At 40.8% G+C, this 20,936-nt stretch overlaps 2 protein-coding genes and 1 long non-coding RNA gene across 12 annotated transcripts in view; 2 read left to right on the forward strand and 1 right to left on the reverse strand.

Annotated features, from left to right (window-relative positions):
- LOC118964940 lies at positions 1 to 2,000 on the reverse strand. Of its 2 annotated transcripts, none has more exons than XR_005052260.1 (2): positions 1,241 to 2,000; positions 1 to 967 (listed from the first exon to the last, which is right to left on the reverse strand). It is a non-coding gene; the product is annotated as an uncharacterized LOC118964940 (long non-coding RNA). The 2 variants fall into 2 exon arrangements; XR_005052259.1 differs by having other exon boundaries at positions 1,066 to 1,490.
- vps33b (VPS33B late endosome and lysosome associated) lies at positions 1,413 to 11,995 on the forward strand. 4 transcript variants are annotated; one of them, XM_036981151.1, is made up of 24 exons: positions 1,413 to 1,506; positions 2,497 to 2,641; positions 2,960 to 3,040; positions 3,170 to 3,231; positions 3,859 to 3,908; positions 4,533 to 4,600; positions 4,698 to 4,743; positions 4,830 to 4,924; positions 5,149 to 5,253; positions 5,594 to 5,684; positions 5,880 to 5,957; positions 6,175 to 6,248; positions 6,351 to 6,437; positions 6,696 to 6,786; positions 7,330 to 7,404; positions 7,517 to 7,581; positions 7,971 to 8,025; positions 8,131 to 8,177; positions 8,608 to 8,740; positions 9,646 to 9,719; positions 10,699 to 10,800; positions 10,903 to 10,978; positions 11,108 to 11,230; positions 11,618 to 11,995. In XM_036981151.1, exons 2-24 carry the CDS (start codon positions 2,546 to 2,548, stop codon positions 11,695 to 11,697), a joined length of 1,854 nt encoding a protein of 617 aa, XP_036837046.1. In that variant the 5' UTR covers positions 1,413 to 1,506; positions 2,497 to 2,545; the 3' UTR covers positions 11,698 to 11,995. The 4 variants fall into 4 exon arrangements, with proteins under 4 accessions (XP_036837046.1, XP_036837048.1, XP_036837049.1 ...); XM_036981153.1 differs by having other exon boundaries at positions 11,111 to 11,230; XM_036981152.1 differs by lacking the exon at positions 1,413 to 1,506 and adding an exon at positions 1,572 to 1,594.
- Positions 11,996 to 12,193: 198 nt separating this feature from the next.
- The window catches only part of LOC110526676 (protein regulator of cytokinesis 1), a 12,049-nt gene continuing 3,306 nt past the window's right edge, over positions 12,194 to 20,936 (forward strand). For 3 of the 6 annotated variants that reach the window (XM_036981161.1, XM_036981156.1, XM_036981158.1), the window contains exons 1-10: positions 12,195 to 12,361; positions 12,856 to 12,988; positions 13,304 to 13,426; positions 13,957 to 14,190; positions 14,660 to 14,830; positions 15,185 to 15,334; positions 17,403 to 17,550; positions 17,790 to 17,926; positions 20,415 to 20,510; positions 20,686 to 20,832. In XM_036981161.1, coding sequence (XP_036837056.1) covers positions 12,351 to 12,361; positions 12,856 to 12,988; positions 13,304 to 13,426; positions 13,957 to 14,190; positions 14,660 to 14,830; positions 15,185 to 15,334; positions 17,403 to 17,550; positions 17,790 to 17,926; positions 20,415 to 20,510; positions 20,686 to 20,832 — 1,350 coding nt within the window. In that variant the 5' untranslated portion in view covers positions 12,195 to 12,350. Of the gene's footprint in view, positions 12,362 to 12,855; positions 12,989 to 13,303; positions 13,427 to 13,956; positions 14,191 to 14,659; positions 14,831 to 15,184; positions 15,335 to 17,402; positions 17,551 to 17,789; positions 17,927 to 20,414; positions 20,511 to 20,685; positions 20,833 to 20,936 lie in introns of all 6 variants that reach the window. The other 3 variants (XM_036981157.1, XM_036981160.1, XM_036981159.1) reach the window with 2 other exon arrangements.

Raw genomic sequence — 20,936 nt, forward strand, 5'->3', positions numbered from 1 at the left:
TTTTTTATATTTTTTATACGGAAAGCCAGAGGCACACTTCAACAGTCAGACATAATTTACAAACTAAGCATTTGTGTTTAGTGAGTCTGCCAGATCAGAGGCAGTAGGGATGACCAGGGATGTTCTCTTGATAAGTGTGTGAATTAGACAATTTTCCTGTCCTGCTAAGCATTCAACGAGTACTTTTGGGTGTCAGGGAAATGTATTGGAGTAAAAGTCTTCAAAAATATAAATAATAAAGTTAAGTACAGATACCCCAAAAACGACTTAAGTAGTACTTTAAAGTATTTTTACTAAAGTACTTTACACCACTGGACATACATAAGGTTTACATCCTACAAAAAAGGTCTGTGTGTAAATGAGTGTGACCACTTCGGATATGAATTGATGCTGGTCTTTCTATGCTGTATCTGTTACAAGCCTCAGAAAGGATGTCTGAGTCGGCCTGCTGTGTGGCAGTTCAAGCGCATTCTTTATTCCTTTCCCAAATATTGTCTTGTTCAATCATGTCCCAATTCAATTACATATTTCTCATTCAACTTCAATACATCAGCTAGAATAATTATTCACAGTAAACATCATAACATTCATTCATTGACATTTGACCTTCTCTTCTGTGATGCTGTAAGAAGCTCTCTGTATAGAGGAGAGTTATTTTCAAGCTTGTGTTGCTTTCTCAGGTGGGCTGGCAGTCTTTTGACAAATTCATGACAGCCTGTCATGGGGCAAGGCCTGGAGTGATGGTTGTTTTTAGCCTTGCTGCTGCTGTCACCATGTCTGCTTGGTGCTCCGAGACCAAATGTGTTGACTGCAGACTGGGCCTCCTCTCTGCCCCACTCATGGACCTGCCGCAGGTGACGAGGTAGGTGAATGACGGTGACTTGACAGCCATCCACCGGACACCTCTTTCGTCCTCTCCTTTGTGTTTTGTGTTTGTTTTCCTTTCTTTTGAGTCTTTGGTCCACACCTGTAAACATATTGAACAATAAAGAAGAGAACATGGTTATGATGGAGACTGGTGATGATGTTGGAATTAAGATGAGGAAGGTTTGCTCTGCTAGGGACCTGGTGCATCTAAATGGTCAAAAGAGGATCTTCAGGATAAAGGAAAGAAACATGGTGAGTGCTGGATGCTGCCAACTTGGTATTTGCTTTAAAAAATCCACTTTTCCACCACATTAGTACCAATGATTTTTATATAGCTACATCATTGATAGGTAATAGGGAGAGGCTACGGTACCTATTGGATAGTTGGTTTCTTTGGGCTCTTTAATCCGTTGATCTTGGTGGTTTTCAGCAGAAAATGTCACCGTCTGCAACAATATAACCGAATCTGAACTCATAGTAGCAAGTTGCATACTGTAAACAGCAAAGTGCATTGACTAGGTACAGTTCTCCAAACAGTTCTCTCCAGTCATGTCTTGAGATACGGTGCCCTCTATTTACTTGTTCGTAGTGAAACAAAGATTCGCAACATCCCATCCGCACATCCGGAAACAAACCAAGGTAATGTTCATAGCTAGCTAAAATTGATAGAGCATTTTTTGTATATTTTACATTTTTAAATCGTCAAAATCGTCCAATAACCTATAAGGTAACGGTATATACATTTGGTTTTAATGACTGTCGTCGTCCTTATTGCCATTTACAGTTAATCATGGTGTGACTACTAAATCAGCTGATAACTACAGTATGCTAACGTTAGCTCTCGAAAACTCTTCTCTGTATGTTGGTTTTCAGGGTTTCAGGTGTTAAACCCGCATTTGTCTCAATGTAAACAAAAATTCGACGCTTTGTTTTAACGTTTAGAAAAGTAAATAATAATCGCGTTCAACCCGGTTTTCGAAACGTATATTTCATTTCAGTGAGAAATAATTTGTTCAAATAAAAAATATACACTATACTGTAGCTGGCCCTGTTCCACGATTAGCCAAAAGGATTAGCCCCCTCATTTGAAACTTGTGCCCCTTCAGTTTTTGTTGTAATGTCTCTATATAAAAATATTTTAAAATTATTGAGTGACAGGTTGGCACAAAATCTGTATCTATGCTGCATTGTCAGCACAATAGACAGAGCCCACTGCTGTGTGTGTGTGTGTGTGTGTGTGTGTGTGTGTAGGGGCACCTGGTCTCAGATCATTTCTTATTATTTTGTATTTAAATCCGAGACATTCCATTTAGTTATATTAGTTATATTTCGTATGGTATGCATTAATTTGTGGATGTCCATCAACCATTTCGTATGATATTTGACAAATTATAATTCATATTATATTTTAGGAATTTGCAAAACCTATAATATATTACTAGCGAATTCTAGCTAGGTGGCTAACGTTAGCTAGCTCGTTGTCATTGTGAAGCTACCCACTCTGCAAATAAGTCAATTCAATGTATATTCCACATTGGTTCAATTTAATTGAAATGACGTGGAAACAGTGTTAATTGAATTAGAGTGTGCCCAGTGGGTAGCCCATCACAGCTGGATTGTATTTTCCAGGGAGGTGAATGGTTGGGCAGGTGTGTCACTCTGTTCCACCTCAGGCCCCATGGCTCACAGTGTCAGGAGAGATGCCCCTGAGCTCCCTGACTTCTCTCTGCTCAAGAGGCTGGCCAGGGACCAGCTCATTTACCTACTGGAACAGGTAGGACTACTCCACTCATCTTCCCCCCACTCAGGTTATCAATTGTCTTGTGTCTCAGTATCCACAAGTACTCACACAAGTCATGGATCCTATTAAAGGTGTAAAGCCTGGGTCAGTTTCCCAGACAGTCCTGGTCCTGGACTAAAAATCTGTTTCAATTGAGATTCTATAGGCTTAATCTGTGCCTGGGAAAGCGTCCCTCTATGTTTCTGTAATGTATATTAGTCTCTACTGCTGGTAGCAATCCTAAATTCCTCTTCTGGGGATTGATTAGGTATATTCATCATCATACTGCATTTTTACTCCCCTGGTTTAAAGCTACCTGGGAGGAAGGACCTGTTCATTGAGGCAGATTTGATGAGCCCCCTAGACCGCATTGCTAATGTCACAACACTAAAGGTACATGTCATTGTTATGTTTCTGAATATTGCTGTATACCATATTGATTGCCTGTCCTTACATATATCAGTTTACCAGGTTACAATGAGGTTCAGTCCTATACAATCTTTGTCACCCTTCTCCTTGTAGCAACATGATGTGGACAAGCTTTACAAAGTGGAACACAAACCCATTGTCAGCACCTCAGATCAGTAAGTAGCAAATCCGATTGTAGTTCCATAGATCTGCTTCTCTTTTATTGTCTTGGAGGAACAAGTATCACCGCCATAACAATGTTGTAACACCGCCATAACAATGTTGTAACACAGCCGTAACAATGTTGTAACACAGCCATAACAATGTTGTAACACAGCCATAACAATGTTGTAACACAGCCATAACAATGTTGTAACACAGCCATAACAATGTTGTAACACATCCATAACAATGTTGTAACACCGCCATAACAATGTTGTAACACAGCCATAACAATGTTGTAACACCCCCATAACAATGTTGTAACACCGCCATAACAATGTTGTAACACAGCCATAACAATGTTGTAACACCGCCATAACAATGTTGTAACACCGCCATAACAATGTTGTAACACAGCCATAACAATGTTGTAACACAGCCATAACAATGTTGTAACACAGCCATAACAATGTTGTAACACAGCCATAACAATGTTGTAACACCGCCATAACAATGTTGTAACACAGCCATAACAATGTTGTAACACCGCCATAACAATGTTGTAACACAGCCATAACAATGTTGTAACACAGCCATAACAATGTTGTAACACCGCCATAACAATGTGCCTTCCTTGACAGACTATGCTTCCTGATCCGCCCAAGAATAAAAACTGTCAAGTGGATATGTGGTAAGTAGAATGGTGGCACCCTGATTCATATTGTATGTCATTAAAGTGTAATTCTTGGGATGCCAATGCAGTGAAAGATTAAGTTAGCAACGCTAGTCCCTTCCAGAGAAATGAATGACTGTATTACTGTCGTCCCAGACTTTGAAATGCCTTGTCTTTTCTGGATCAGTGGTATTATCGACAGTGCTTCTGGAGTACGTTGTGTTACTGTGCAAACAAAGGCTTCTGATTTAATGTCCTTGATCAGGAAGACAATGAGGGAAATCACTCTGTTATGAGTTTGATTTATTCTTGCTCACAGATCAACTGAAAAAATGCAAAATTTACATGACTAATAATTACAAAACACTCATTTAAATACATAACACATAATACATTACATAAATAGAATACAGAACACTTGAAACATTACAGGACATTTTTTAGAATGGAAATTGAAATATTAAAATGTGATTGTAAAACAACAAAAAAATTGAGGGGGGAAATCATTAAAGAGGTAGAGTTATTATACAGTCTGACAGCAGTGAGTAGAGTGCTGTTTCCCAGGTGGTTTGTATGGGCAGTTATACAGGATGGTTCGTGGCTGTTTCTTATATCCACTGACAAATTGGTTTCTTTTTCCAGATGTGGTCAATGCAGACAAAGCATTTGGGAGATTCAGAAGATACAAGATCATATTTAGCCCTCAGAAGGTGATTATTATGTAGTATTATGTAATACTCTCTGCAATAAAACAATTATATTTGTTTTCTTTACTCATTCTTCTCTCGCTTTCCGTGTCTCTTACAGTTTTATGCATGCGAGAACCTTTTGGAGGAGCAGGGAATCTTTGGTGGTAGGTGTATTTTGATATTTCATATTCATATTTTGGTATTCCAGATGTTTGAACGTTAACAGACACTTTTTCACTCCCTTGTGAAGATGTGACTACTGACGAGTGGTCATTCTACCTCCTGCCCCTGGACGATGACATCATTAGCTTGGAGCTTCCGGAATTCTTCAGAGACTACTTCTTGGTAATGATAGACAGTAGTGCTGATGGGAGCTGTATTTAGGAATATCAGTCCCACTTTATGATGCAAAAATGATGTATTTACATGTAGTTACGTAAGCAGGTACAGTGTAATAACAAATTAGTAACACATTTGGGCATATAACTAACAACCTAGTACTGGGACTAGCGTGGTTATATTCATAGTGCTAATTATTTTGCTAACAAGCATGACCTGTGTGTCCACAGGAGGGAGACCAGCGCTGGGTGAGAACAGCGGGTAGTGCCCTGCATCTCCTACACTCTGTCTACGGCCCCTTCTCTAAGGTGTATGGGATCGGACGATGCTCCAAGGTAAGATCAGCTCAGTACATCAACACTCTTTAATGTACTTTTGTATACCGCAATTCAGCGTTTAGCTGCCTTGTATACTGAATTAAAACAAAGCTAAAATACATCTGGGATTATGATTCTAGATGGTACTGAATGAATGATTTATTATGGGTGCCAGTCTGTTTATGTTTCAGCCAACCAGTCTTTGTCGTGTTCATCAAGGTAGAGCTGTATGTTGTTGAATGCAGACACAGTCAGAAATCAGCACCGGTACAGATGATTTAGATTTTCAAACACCATGATTTAGACGAGATTCATAGAGTATGTGTTAACAGTATGTCTGGTCTCTTGCCCGGTTCAGATGGCGTATGAATCGTGGAGGGAGCAGGTGGAGGAGGGGGAACAGAGAGCGCGTCAAGCGGAGATCGGAAATGTGTTTCTCATTGACAGAGGTAGATCTTTCTTGAACTGTGAATCACGGCAGTTGTGACGTTTGTCTTATTTGTTGCTCTCATTTTTTTACATTTTAAATCAGACTAACGTATGAAAATGTGGATTTGGAATGGAATTCTCCTTTAAGTATAACAATAGGGTGATACTTGTCATAATAATAGCTGATATCATACTAATGTTTTCTCTCTTTGCAGATGTGGACCTTGTGACTCCTCTGTGTTCCCAGGTTGTCTATGAAGGACTTGTCGATGATATTTTCAGAATTAAATGTGGTAAGCAATGATATTTGCTCTGATTACAGTCCCTACTTTGAAATAGCCATACTGCAAATAATGTGGTCTTTATATATTGTGTCCTAGTCAAGGACCACACACACTGAAGCCTCTTATTGCTGTATACCATTACAGTTACAATGCATAAAATGGCATTAAGATCTTATTGCATGTCCTTTGTCTGTATGGAATTCTAATCCAGCTCTTTGTCCTATAGGATGTGTGGAGTTTTGTCCAGATGTCACCTCCTCTGACAAGAGTATAAAAGTGATGCTAAACTCTCAAGATAAGGTTGGCCTTTTAGAAGTATAACACGGTTGAGTTGATATCATTTCCCCATCACTGGTTTAAGGATGACAGTCTCACTGGAATTTGTACGTGCTTCTATCTCAGGTTTTTAACGAGATCAGGAACGAGCATTTCTCCCAGGTGTTTGGCTTCCTAAGTCAAAAGGCCCGAAACCTCCAGACTGCATATGATGTGAGTGTTTCATTCTGACCATATTTACATCTATATGGGCCTTTGTGCTTCCAATCTATTTTTTTACCTTTATTTGCTAGGTATGGTAAGCTGATTGACAGCACATTTATAATTTCCAACAATTCCCCCCTGTTGAAGTGTTGCCCTACGTGGATGTATAATATTTGTCTTAAATGTCCTCTTAGAGCTTTCTTTACATCAAAGAGTAGAAGTTCATGTTTGACGATTATTCATCTCTCTCCGTCTCTGTCATTACAGAAGCGTAGTGGAATGAACATTAAACAGATGAAGACGTTTGTGTCGGAGGAGCTGAAAGGGTTAAAACAGGAGCATCGGCTCCTCAGTCTGCGTGAGTATTGAGTCTCTACTTCCCCAGAGTCAAATGAATTGGTTGAGACCATTTTTATGTCTGCGTGCATTTTGAAGGAAGTTGTTAACTAGTGTTAGCGCAATTTATTTTTTGTTTTTATTTAACTTGGCAGGTCAGTCAAGAACAAATTCTTATTTACAATGACGGGCTACCCCGGCCAAACCCTCCCCTAACCCGGACGACGCTGGGCCAATTGTGTGCCGCCCTATGGGACTCCTGGTCACGGCCGGTTGTGATACAGCCTGGGATCGAACCCGGGTCTGTAGTGATGCCTCTAGCACTGCGATGCAGCCTTAGACCGTCTATGGTAACTGCTAGTATGCTATGAGATACCAAAGACTTTCAGTCATTGCGCTAACACTAGTTAACATTGGCTCGAGAAACTACCTCTAACTTCCTTCATACAGGATGTAGAGACATACAAATGGTATCCATGAGTTCATTAGACTGTGAGGAAGTAGATAAAGGGCTTCATTGCAAAAATCCTGAAGTATCCCTTTAAAAAGACATGTCTCTCTTCAGATATTGGTGCCAGTGAGTCGATGATGAAGAAGAAAACGAAGCAGGACTTCCAAGAGCTGTTGAAGACAGAGCACTGTAATATTACATGACATAGGCTATACTGTACTTTGAGGCAAATGTTTTTTCCCCATATGAATCCCATTTCCTGCATTGCATAATAACTGATACTTATTTCCCCACCCGACAGCCTTACTGGAGGGGTTTGAAATCCGTGAATGTATTTCCTACATAGAGGAGCATATCAATAGACAGGTGAGATTGTTTGGAAGATAATGGTACCATAGAAATATAATGAATAGAAAGGGCGTCTCCATTCAAGTCAATGGTGTCATAATGGGTGGACTGGCAGCCATTCTGAGTGTACCCATGAGTTTACCAGTCAAATTGCCAGGGGTAGAGCCTCCAAACCCATTCTATTCATTATATTTCTATGAATGCTACATGCATACAGGTAATCATAGTGCTAAATCGGCCAAATAAGATGTATATTACTGGTTGTGTTCATCAATCATCCTGGCACATAATTGTTCCTTTATAACTATAATTGTTCTCTCCAACCACATCAAACTGTAAACCTGGAGGAAGCTATCATCCACCTTATTGTGTTATCATCCACCTTATTGTGTTATCATCCACCTTAGGTCTCTATGGTGGAAAGTATGAGACTCCTTTGTCTGCTGTCTCTCACAGAAAACGGTGAGACTTCACAGAGATGTTTTTTAACCAAACACATGAAAATATAATTTATCTCATGATAAGATTCTTATTCCTTTTAAATCAGCTGTTTATATTTTCTTTCAGGCCTCCTTCCCAAAGATTATCGGTCATTAAAAGCCCAGTTTCTACAGGTGGGTTCTGGTATCATAGGTATTGTTTTAAATGATATCTAGCACTGGTTGGGAAAAACTGGTTGTAATGATATCAGGCTGACATCTTTTGTGATGTCATGGTCATGTCGTGTACTAGTTGGAAGAAAAAAAAAAATTTAGTGACCAGAAAAATGACCTCTCCCAGTCCCAGATATCTTGACGTTGTCAGGATAAAAGACGTCTTTGTGAACATATCAAAATACTTAAACAAACAAATACAACCAACCATTTTACAACCACAAAATGATGACATCCCAGACCAAATTTTGCTCGCTAGTGTGTTACTGTGTAACATTGTCAGTGTAATGTGCATTTAGACTGGATTCCTTCTGTATCTTTGTATTTCCATTGTTATTTTGTTGGAGCCTTTTCCTTGTTACATATTTCTGTGTCCTATCTCCTCTCTCAGAGTTATGGCATTGAACACCTACTGACGTTTTCCAACCTGAAGCAGCTAGGCCTGCTGGTGGAGCAGCAGCCTGGAGAGACCCTCACTGTCATGGAGAGCAGAGTGGGCAAACTGGTCAACGACAAAACCGCAGGTCAGATACAGGCTGGTCCCAATACCGTTACTGTATTTAATACAGGCTGGGTCCCAATGCCGTTACTGTATTTAATACAGGCTGGGTCCCAATACTGTTACTGTTTTTAATACAGGCTGGGTCCCAATACCGTTACTGTATTTAATACAGGCCGGGTCCCAATACTGTTACTGTATTTAATACAGGCTGGGTCCCAATACTGTTACTATATTTAATACAGGCTGGGTCCCAATACTGTTACTATATTTAATACAGGCCAGGTCCCAATACTGTTACTGTATTTAATACAGGCCGGGTCCCAATACTGTTACTGTTTTTAATACAGGCTGGGTCCCAATACTGTTACTGTATTTAATACAGGCTGATTCCCAATACTGTTACTGTATTTAATACAGGCTGGGTCCCAATACTGTTACTGTATTTAATACAGGCTGGGTCCCAATACGGTTACAAATTTAATACAGGCTGGGTCCCAATACTGTTACTATATTTAATACAGGCTGGGTCCCAATACCGTTACTGTATTTAATACAGGCTGGGTCCCAATACCGTTACTGTATTTAATACAGGCTGGGTCCTAATACTGTTACTGTATATAACTACTTTGTTTTTCTCCTCGTTTCCTTTCCTGAGTGACCACCACTAATTGATGAAGTGTCTGAATAGGTTTCTTTAACCTGTCAAGTCATAAGGAAATAAGGAATTGGGATAAGGAAATTAAGCTAATTAAGAATAGTGAGAGACTGACTGATCTGAACCAAGTGAGGGTACAGTGATTTACATTTTTGAGACTACTACTAGCCACAAAATATACATCATAGATATACTGTACTTTAGAGTCCTGACAATGACAAGATGCTCTGCAAAATATCAGCACTTGAACCTTTCAACATGTTCTATTTTAGGAAAGCTGACTGATGCCTTCTCCTCCCTGGCCAAGAAGAGCAATTTCCGTGCCTTGGGCAGGAGGCTCAATCTGGTATGTAGTCTTTTAATTTAATTAACAAAGCAATTACCATATTAAAAACATACCCATGTATTGAGTTACTTTAACTTCATGAAATTTCACTAAACATTATAGGGCGGATTCGTGTACACAGATTAAGCCTAATCCTGGATTCTCCATGAAATTTAGTTTTTAGTTCAGGACTAGGCTGGGAAATGGACAGGAAACTGTGTTTTTAGTTCAGGACTAGGCTGGGAAATGGCCAGGAAACTGTGTTTTTAGTTCAGCACTAGGCTGGGAAATGGCCAGGAAACTGTGTTTTTAGTTCAGCACTAGGCTAGGAAATGGCCAGGAAACTGTGTTTTTAGTTCAGCACTAGGCTGGGAAATGGCCAGGAAACAGGGTCCCAAACGATTTTGGCTGCGACCCGTTTTTGACATAAATAAAAAGTTGACCCCACCATGTCAAAAAACTAATGTTATCAACGGCAAATGTTTACATTTTGGCTATGACAGTCTATTATAAATCAGTCTGAAATACTGACAAAAGTACAGTCAATCTGAAGGAAATCTGGTTTGAAGTGACTAAAATGCACCAGGAAAGGTATAAGTTCAGAAGATCATCAGACAATAATGTTGTCTGATCTTCAGTTTGATTTAGTGCCTGGTCTTGTCCAGTCTGTTTTAATGAGTCCTGCGTGGCTTGTGGGCATTGTGGAGGGAAACAGAAGATACATACGTGTTCCTGAGAGTCTAATCTTACAGTAATGGGGTCATAATATTTTGTATCTTGAACCATTTAAAAGATTGAGGCACATTTGTAGGAAGAAAACAGAAACCTATGTTTATTACAACGGTATCTAGTGGCTACCGGAGGTTTCTGACAAAACCCTGGTTCTAAGAACCAAGAGCGATTTTCTTTATATATAGTTTGGGAAACACTGCCCTAAATTAACTCCATAACCAAACAGTATTGCAATGAAACCGGATGTCCTTACTATATCTATATCAAGGTGCCCAAGTCAGATGAAGAGTATGACCTCCGTGTCCCTCGAGACATGGCCTATATCTTCAGTGGAGCCTACATTCCTTTGAGCTGCAAACTCATCGAACAGGTAGGTGGACTCCAATATGAATGAACTCATGGATACTAAGACAGAAGTGTGGTTTCAATTAGTGATATAATAAAAAGTATTCCTCTTGTGCTACGTCTGCAGGTATTGGAGCGTGATGGCTGGACAGGGCTCGAGGAAGTCACCCGCATGCTCAACGGACATGAATTTGCAGTCACAGGTAAGACAAGTGGGCTTGACATTCACACTGAAATGTATGTAAAAGGCACTTTTGAATGGAAAGTCCATTGAGGAAAGGGGAACACGCAGAGCATTCCAGTTCTTTATTTTCTCCCCCCCCCCCTCTCAGCAGGGAGTAACGGATCAGACGCAAGGGTGAAGACCGATTCCCAGCGTATCATCCTAGTCATGTTCCTGGGTGGGTGCACCTTCTCAGAGATCTCAGCACTACGCTTCCTGGGCAGAGAGAAAGGTAAGGAAGGCTTTATATTGTGATTCTGGAAGGTGGTGGTACTAGAAATGTATCAGTGTGCCAATGTAGGGAACAGCAGAAGTCTTGAGAGGTGGGCCAGTAACCAGAGGGTTGCCGGTTCGAATCCCAATGCTGACAGGGAAAATGTAGAGGGTGTGAGCTAAGGAAAGATATATTCATGCCCCTATTTCTACCTCTATTTCTCCTAGGTTATACATGTATTGTGGTGGCTACATAGTTTACAATACATGTTTTATATAGGTCAAGCGGGTTCTACATAATTACTTTGTACCGTTGAAAAAGAGACCTTGGCTCTCAATTGGGATTCTCGGTATAAATACAAGTTGAATAAAAGTGGATAATGTGTTCTCTCTATGGTGTTTCTAGGTATTAAATTCATTGTGGTGACCACAGCTATCACAAACAGTGCCAGACTTCTGGAGTCTATGTTGGACAACCATGCATGAGTCCTGGGGTCTTTCTATCATTGCCAATGGAAGCATCCAGCTTGTGGTCAAAGACATCATGTGGACACATACAGATGACTTTTTGGACAATTTGCATCAACAATATGACAACAAGCTACATGCTTGCACCTGTTATTCAGAGTCTTGTATTGGAAGCAGTCACTGTCTAGGATAGATCTGATTCAGAAAAAAATGGATTGACGTTGGAATATATTCCATCATAGTGCTATACCAACTGCAAAAGGTGTACAAAGAATGTTGTTTTTTGTCCACAGTACAAAATAAATATGATGTTTTATTTGTTGTCTGTGATTTATAATAAATTATATTTATGAATCTTACGATATCAAATACCTGTAGGTAAATAAACAATGACGTCTCTGTACGGTGACATTTGAAAGCATGTCTGTCACTTAAGTCCACGCCCTTGCGCATGCGCACATGGTACCACCATGTCTAGACGATGACATAATGGCCGTCCTCAACCAATGAGAAACAAGACCGCAATTTGATGCATATTTTTGAATCGGACAGAAACGGCTTGACTTGAGAGAGACTTAACACAGGCAAAGCTGAAGGACAGAGATCTGAGGATTTATGAGAAGTTTTGCTGCAAGCTTCAACACAACTGACTTAATTACTGGGACATCACGATGAGGAAGAGGCAAGTGAATTGTATTTGTTAAAAGTATTGCATTTGGCATGCAGAATTGAAATGTCAAGCTAGCTGTTAGCTAACTTAACAGCAGCAGTGTTTTGTGACTAACGTTATACCTAGCTACCTATATAGAAATTGCAAGATTACTGAAGATTATGAGTTTGCTAGCTAAATCAACATTTTAGCAAACGTTAGATGTCAATTTGCCAGGAATGACTGACGTTAGGCAAGGCAGTCATTCACAGACTAGGCTGCGAGCACGTTAGCTAACGTTACTGTCTGTAATACCACAGATATAACATATTTGATTGTACTATACTGTAACATTAACAGTTAACGACTGGGTGTGTCTGCAAAGCTGAATGAAGGATGGACTGCTGTGTGTTATCAATTCAAAGACTGATAAATTACAATAGCAGGACGACATTGACAATAACGTTAATGCTGCCATGCTAGTCCAAAAATTAAACATTTTTATATATGACCCCGGCCCATTCCAGTGAGGTGCTCGCAGCCGAGTCTGTGGCTTGCCTGAATAAAGCTCTCTGCCACTTGAAGGACATCTGGGAAGAGATAGGAATACCAGAAGACCAAAGACTACAGAGAACCAATGTGGTCAAGAATCACATCAAGGTGAGTCAGAACAAATTGACACTCAAGCATAGAGTGTAATTATTCTCCAATAAACAACATTCTCAAAGCCGTGACACCTGTCTGTGCACCTGCTGTAGCTAGTTAACTAGCTATTTCTGCTCCAGGGCGTCTGGTGAAGAGCTAGAACAGTAGCTAGCTAACCTACTTTTGAGGGGTGTGTTGCTAGGCTACATCACACTTATGCCCTATCTATTTAGTCTGCTAAATGTGAGATTTCTATATGTAGCTAATTCACAAGTATGTATTCCTTCCTATATGTGGACTGACTAGTCATTTCTGCACATCTCTCATCAGGGTTTGTTAGACATGATGATAACAGAGGAGGAGTCTCTTAGGACCAGACTGTTGAGCAGCATCGAAGCCTGTCGCAAACAACTGGATACGCTGTGCTTGGAACTGCAGTTACCCCCATTTGAGGTAAGCATCCTAACAGTTTCTAACAGGGTCTGCAAAGTTTTACTAGTATGCAAATGACATAACACATAGAAATATAATGACTGGTGGATAGGGATTCAAATCAATGTCTCACTCAAATTGCCATGGTCTGATTGGCTTTGTCCTTTCTAGTAATTATATTTCTAGGATAAAGCATGTACGGCTTACTATGATGATTTATGGACTTATTGCTGTCCATTTCGTGAAGATGAGTGGATGGAGAAAAAAAAGGCTCTTATGGAAAAGAAGGGAATGAGGCCATTCCAGTTTAGATAAGTCCATTTTCAAATTTGAAGATTTCTTTGGATAAGTCTTCCAGGGTGTAAACTGAAATTCTCTTTTCAGTTTACTTCCTGAATACTCAAAATGTAAATGGCATTAACCCCAACCCTGGTGCCTTCCCTGGGTACAGATCTGGGATCAGTTTTCCCTCCTCAATACTCACCTTAACCATTAGTGGGGGAAATACAGTGTCTAGGGGCAATTTCACCCAATACCTTTTCTCTCACCAGGAGGAGAGGGGCGTCACCATGCTGCAGCAGGAGAAGGAGATCCGGACCCAGGTGGAGATGTTGGTGAAGGAGCGGACCCAGAGGATGCAGCAGCTGAAGGCCTTGACGGAGCGCGACCAGGGCCTATCTGACACTCTGTGTTCGGACCCCTACGCCCTCGACCCTAACGCCGTGCCCTCCCTGGAGCAGCTGGACGGCTTCCGCCAGCACATCGCCAGCCAGACCACAGAGAAGGTGGATAGGGATTTGTAATAAAAGCAGACCCTGGATTCACATACCAGTAGTATTTGTTTAAAAAAACATATAATGTAGCTGCACTTGATTGCGTTTACCTGGCGCAATGGAACTAATGGAATAGTCCCAAAGGAGCAAACCCCAAACCACATCATGCAGGCTCAATCAAATACTCAAAGGATTTGAAAGAAAACATGTTATTTGAACGTAGATGTGAATGATGGTGCATACTTCAACCCTGCTCCTGGAGAGCTGCTGTTTGTTCTGCCATTTTGTTTCAGCCCGGCACTTATTTGCTGATTTAATCTAGATTCATGATTAGTTGAATTGTTTGTCGTAAAGACAAAAAAGGTTGGCCATTGATTCTGCGCCTCACTTAGAGAAAATAATATTGGGGGAAAACACTGATGTAAACTAATATACACATTTGAGGAGATCCCTAACGGCATATCTCTCTGTCTGTGGCCAGGAGCGGCGGCGTGCTGAGTTTGTGGGCATCAAGAGGCAGATCATCCTGTGCATGGACGACCTGGACCAGCTGCCAGAGACCAGCTTCGAGAAGGACATCATCTGTGAGGATCAGGAGGCCTTCTGCCTGTCCAAAGACAACATCGCCTCACTCAAACTCCTCCTCGGCCAAGTGAGAATGGAACTAATCCAATATGTTTGAGATGATGGTTTGAGCGATACTTTGCCATGTCTGTGCAGAATGAACAAAGTTGATCTGCTCACCATCACAATACAGTAGAAAACCAGTCGACCTACACGCATTACATTTCTACATTTCAACAATACTGTATCAGTTCATTATCACTTCACTATAGATCATGTAAATATCTTCATTTGCATTTTGTTGCTAATATCTGTCATTGGCCGTGTTCCAGGTCTTTATTGCAGTCGCGCCCCATGTAAAGACAATACAGATGTCCTAGAGCGTGCCCATTTCCATAGTGCTCCTTTACTGACCGTCCCGTGTCTATGTTGTTCCGTCTAGCTAGAGGAGAGGAAGGCAGAGAACCAGGCGGTGTGTGAGGCTCACAGGGAGAAGATCCAGGAGCTGTGGGACAGACTGCAGGTGCCCCAGGAGGAGAGAGAGCTCTTCTCAGAGCACATGGTCGTCTCCAAGAAGAAGAACCTGGATGCTGTCAGTGAACACACTTAGCTTATGTCCCAAATGGCACCCTAATCCCTTTCTAGTGCACTTATTTTGACCAAAGCCCAATGAACAAATGTTGACCATGTCCCTTACTTTCCTAAATATTCTGAAATAACTGTTTTTATTTCTTTTTGAAAGATAAGCTTGAAATGGGCTTGGTCTAATTGACTCAACAACTTAAAACACATATCTAAGTTTAGCTTTCTTAATGAACCAGAAAGTCAGTAGATGTTTATGATGTTAAAACAAAAAAAGGTTATCTAATTGATCCTGCTTTGTAGTATGTACAGTGCCTTGCGAAAGTATTCGGCCCCCTTGAACTTTGCGACCTTTTGCCACATTTCAGGCTTCAAACATAAAGATATAAAACTGTATTTTTTTGTGAAGAATCAACAAGTGGGACACAATCATGAAGTGGAACAACATTTATTGGATATTTCAAACTTTTTTAACAAATCAAAAACTGAAAAATTGGGCGTGCAAAATTATTCAGCCCCCTTAAGTTAATACTTTGTAGCGCCACCTTTTGCTGCGATTACAGCTGTAAGTCGCTTGGGGTATGTCTATCAGTTTTGCACATCGAGAGACTGACATTTTTTCCCATTCCTCCTTGCAAAACAGCTCGAGCTCAGTGAGGTTGGATGGAGAGCATTTGTGAACAGCAGTTTTCAGTTCTTTCCACAGATTCTCGATTGGATTCAGGTCTGGACTTTGACTTGGCCATTCTAACACCTGGATATGTTTATTTTTGAACCATTCCATTGTAGATTTTGCTTTATGTTTTGGATCATTGTCTTGTTGGAAGACAAATCTCCGTCCCAGTCTCAGGTCTTTTGCAGACTCCATCAGGTTTTCTTCCAGAATGGTCCTGTATTTGGCTCCATCGATCTTCCCATCAATTTTAACCATCTTCCCTGTCCCTGCTGAAGAAAAGCAGGCCCAAACCATGATGCTGCCACCACCATGTTTGACAGTGGGGATGATGTGTTCAGCTGTGTTGCTTTTACTCCAAACATAATGTTTTGCATTGTTGCCAAAAAGTTCAATTTTGGTTTCATCTGACCAGAGCACCTTCTTCCACATGTTTGGTGTGTCTCCCAGGTGGCTTGTGGCAAACTTTAAACGACACTTTTTATGGATATCTTTAAGAAATGGCTTTCTTCTTGCCACTCTTCCATAAAGGCCAGATTTGTGCAATATACGACTGATTGTTGTCCTATGGACAGAGTCTCCCACCTCAGCTGTAGATCTCTGCAGTTCATCCAGAGTGATCATGGGCCTCTTGGCTGCATCTCTGATCAGTCTTCTCCTTGTATGAGCTGAAAGTTTAGAGGGACGGCCAGGTCTTGGTAGATTTGCAGTGGTCTGATACTCCTTCCATTTCAATATTATCGCTTGCACAGTGCTCCTTGGGATGTTTAAAGCTTGGGAAATCTTTTTGTATCCAAATCCGGCTTTAAACCTCTTCACAACAGTATCTCGGACCTGCCTGGTGTGTTCCTTGTTCTTCATGATGCTCTCTGCGCTTTTAACGGACCTCTGAGACTATCACAGTGCAGGTGCATTTATACAGAGACTTGATTACACACAGGTGGATTGTATTTATCATCATTAGTCATTTAGGTCAACATTGGATCATTCAGAGATCCTCACTGAACTTCTGGAGAGAGTTTGCTGCACTGAAAGTAAAGGGGCTGAATAATTTTGCACGCCCAATTTTTCAGTTTTTGATTTGTTAAAAAAGTTTGAAATATCCAATAAATGTTGTTCCACTTCATGATTGTGTCCCACTTGTTGTTGATTCTTCACAAAAAAATACAGTTTTATATCTTTATGTTTGAAGCCTGAAATGTGGCAAAAGGTCGCAAAGTTCAAGGGGGCCGAATACTTTCGCAAGGCACTGTATACCCCTCTGGTTTGTACCCTGGCTAGTCACCATTGTCTCCAGTACTCTATCTGCCATTCTAAAGCTGTTTCTAAACAAGGTCTGTCTATTAATCAAGAAAATGTTAGAATCAAAGAACCAAATTGTTCTCTCTTCTTTTACACACCTCAGTTGGAGGCAGAGGGCAGGCGACTGATGGAGCTCAAACAACTGAACATGCAAAACGTTACTGAAGCCATCCGCTCAGAGATCGCAGTGCTCTGGGAGAAATGCTTCTTCAGCAGTGATCAGCAACAGGCCTTTGTGCCCTATTATAGCAGTAAGTTGGGTTTTAGGGTTTTGATTACAGGTTAAACACAAGCTTTGGTAGACCAATCAATGAATGAAGACTCAGATAAGTCTTTCTAGTGAACAATGTGTTTTATGATTGTTAACTTATTAATTACATACATCACATACCCAGGCATTTAGTTTTCCCTTTTGAAAAGGCAAAAAAAAAATCGATGTGACTTACTGATTTTAATAGTACATTTAATTATTTGTTTTTCCCTCCTTCAGATGATTTTACAGAGCAGCTGTTGGGGCTGCACGAAGCTGAGATCCTGAGGCTGAAGCAGCACTATGAAGAACACAAGGAGCTGTTTGAGGGGGTTCAACGCTGGGAGGAGAGCTGGAGACTCTTCCTGGAACTAGAGGTTAGCAGTGGAGAAGCACCGTGGAAACATTTTAGTCATTCAGCAGACGCTCTTATCCAGAGAGACTTGCCGTTAGTGCATTCATCTTAAAATAGCTAGGTGAGACAACCACATATCACAGTTGTAGTTCGTACATTTTTCTCAATAAAGACGTTATCAGCAAAGTTGGTTCTAGGAGGAAAAGACAAGTGCAATCATCTTCTTTTTTTTATGGGCTTTAAAGGGATAGTTCACTTTAAGAAAATGTTTATTGCTTATTTTTGAATTACCTAGGCTGTTTTATCCAAACAATTTTGAAGTTAAATAACATAACATTTTCATTTTGAATTATAAAAAAATATTTGTACAAATGACTTGATTATTTTTTGGGGAGCCTTACCGCTATTAGCCCATACAAATGCATTAAATAACAAATTCACTACATAGAACAACAGCTAGTACCCCCAAAAAATCTAAAGTAGGTTGTTCTGAAGTGTCTAAGAGATATAAGAAAGGTCAGGAAACATTTGTTGTTATTATTATTATTATTATTATATATATTTTCTTACGTGTTTGTATACCTATGGAGTAACACATATGGAATTGTGTAGTGACCAAAATACTGTTAAACAAAAATATATTGCAGATTCTTCCAAGTAGCCACCCTTTGCCTTGATGACCGCTTTGCACACTCTTGGCATTCTCTCAACCAGCTTCACGAGGAATGCTTTTCCAACAGTCTTGAAGGAGCTCCCAGATATGCTGAGCACATGTTGGCTGCTTTTCCTTCACTCTGCGGTCCTACTCATCCCAAACCATCTCAATTGGGTTGAGGTCGGGTGATTGTGGAGGCCAGGTTATCTGATGCAGCACTCCATCACTCTCCTTGGTCAAATAGCCCTCACAATCTGGAGGTGTGTTGGGTCATTGTCCAGTTGAAAAACAAATGATAGTCCCACTAAGCGTATACCAGATGGGATGGCATATCGCTGCAGAATGCTGTGGTAGCCATGATGGTCAAGTGTTCCTTGAATTCTAAATAAATTACTGACAACGTCACCAGCAAAGCACCATCACACCACCTCCATGCTTCACGGTTGGAACCACACATGCGGAGATCCTCCGTTCACCTACTCTGCGTCTCACGAAGATGCAGCGGTTGGAACCAAAAATCTTACATTTGGACTCATCAGACCAAAGGACAGATTTCCACTGGTCTAATGTCCATTGCTTGTGTTTCTTGGCCCAAGAAAGTATCTTCTTCTTATTGGTGTCCTTTAGTAGTGTTTTCTTTGCAGAAATTTGACCATGAAGGCCTGATTCACGCAGTCCTGTGAACAGTTGATGTTGAGATGTGTCTGTTACTTGAACTCTGTGAAGCATTTATTTGGGCTGCAATCTGAGGTGCAGTTAACTCTAATGAACTTAACTCTGGGACTTCCTTTCCTGTGGAAGTCCTCATTAGAGCCAGTTTCATCATAGCGCTTGATGTTGTTGCGACAGCACTTGAAGAAACTTTAAAAGTTCTTGAAATTTTCCGCATTGACTGACCTCCATGTCTTTAATGATGGACAGTTGTTTTACTTTGCTTACTTTAGCTATTCTTGCCATAATATGGACTTGGTCTTTTACCAAATAGGGCTATCTTGTGTATACCACCCCTACCTTGTCGCAACACAACTGATTGGCTCAAATTCATGAACTTTTAACAAGGCACACCTGTTAATTGAAATGCATTCCAGGTGACTACCTCATGAAGCTGGTTGAGAGAATGCCAAGAGTGTGCAAAGCTGTCATCAAGGCAAAGGGTGGCTACTTTGAAGAATCTCAAATATAAAATGCATTTGACACTTTTCTGGTTACTACATGATTCCATGTGTTATTTCATAGTTTTGATAGCTTCACTATTATTCTACAATGTAGAAAATAGTAAAAATAATGAGTAGGTGTGTCAACTTTTGACTGGTACTCTACTTTCATTAAAAAAATTGTCACCCGGTACCGAGGGACATTCAGATGAGGCCTGTGGGTGTCCTAGAGCAACACGACCGATGTACTTTATACAGGGCTACTAGTGTGTAGCCCAAACTGTTCGGCCAGTATAGACAGAAGTTGGCAGATCGTCTGTACCGACTTCAGATGAGTCCCAAGATGCTTGTGGGGGTCGTGGAGCAAAAATGTTTCCAAAGAGGGGTCATGATAGTTTGTAGGCAAAACCGTTTGGACGCTACAGACGATTTTGTGCAAAGACCCATTTTCGGTATGTCTCATGGTCTGACAAACACCGCTCTGTCACCTTTCACCCCAAATGCAGAAGTGTTACTTAGGCGAATGCAGTGGATTGAGACACATCCAATGCACAAAAAAAACATCTCTAGCTTAAATTGACCAACAATTTTTTTGTGTGTGTGTGTGGATTTTTGTATTATGCTAATTTAGATTTCCAAGGAGGCACAGTCATCAACCTTAGGGGGGTTTAACCCCTGGCATGACCTTTTTATCCCCACAGAAAAAAGCCACAGACCCCTCCAGGTTCACCAACAGAGGAGGGAATCTGCTGAAAGAGGAGAAACAGAAAGCCGAGCTCCACAAAAGCCTGCCCAAGGTAAATCCTTTTGAAAAAGACGAGTCTGTATTATTCCCTTGTTAGGGGGGTAGCTACTGTACATACAAACATGACAAGGCTCTGTTTATTACCAGCCGTACATAATGCTATGCTATATAAACACATACTATACAACACTTGGCTATATCCCTATATTTTTGTTTTGTTTGTCCAGCTGGAGAAGAAGCTGAAGGCTCAGATTGATGTGTGGGAGCAGGAGCAGGCCAGGGAGTTCCTGGTGAATGGACAGAAGTTCCTGCAGTTTGTAGAGGAGCAGTGGGAGCTGCACCGCATCGAGAAAGAGAATGAGAAGCTGGAGAGGGTAAAGACATGGCTACTCATTTGAGGGCAGAATCCTAACTTGAGAGATACAGTATTGGTCCTCTTTCCTGGACCCAGATCAAACCTAGTCCTGGACTAAGAAGC

This window comes from Oncorhynchus mykiss, chromosome 6, assembly GCF_013265735.2.
Source record: "Oncorhynchus mykiss isolate Arlee chromosome 6, USDA_OmykA_1.1, whole genome shotgun sequence".
Lineage (NCBI taxonomy): Eukaryota > Metazoa > Chordata > Actinopteri > Salmoniformes > Salmonidae > Oncorhynchus > Oncorhynchus mykiss.

Excerpts from the sequence above, each read along its gene's own strand:
- vps33b (XM_036981151.1), top strand. The coding sequence starts at position 2,546 with ATGGCTCACAGTGTCAGGAGAGATGCCCCTGAGCTCCCTGACTTCTCT. Across the intron at positions 3,909-4,532 it reads AACTGTCAAGTGGATATGTG|ATGTGGTCAATGCAGACAAA; the intron begins GTAAGTAGAATG and ends TTCTTTTTCCAG. Across the intron at positions 10,801-10,902 it reads GCTGCAAACTCATCGAACAG|GTATTGGAGCGTGATGGCTG; the intron begins GTAGGTGGACTC and ends CTACGTCTGCAG.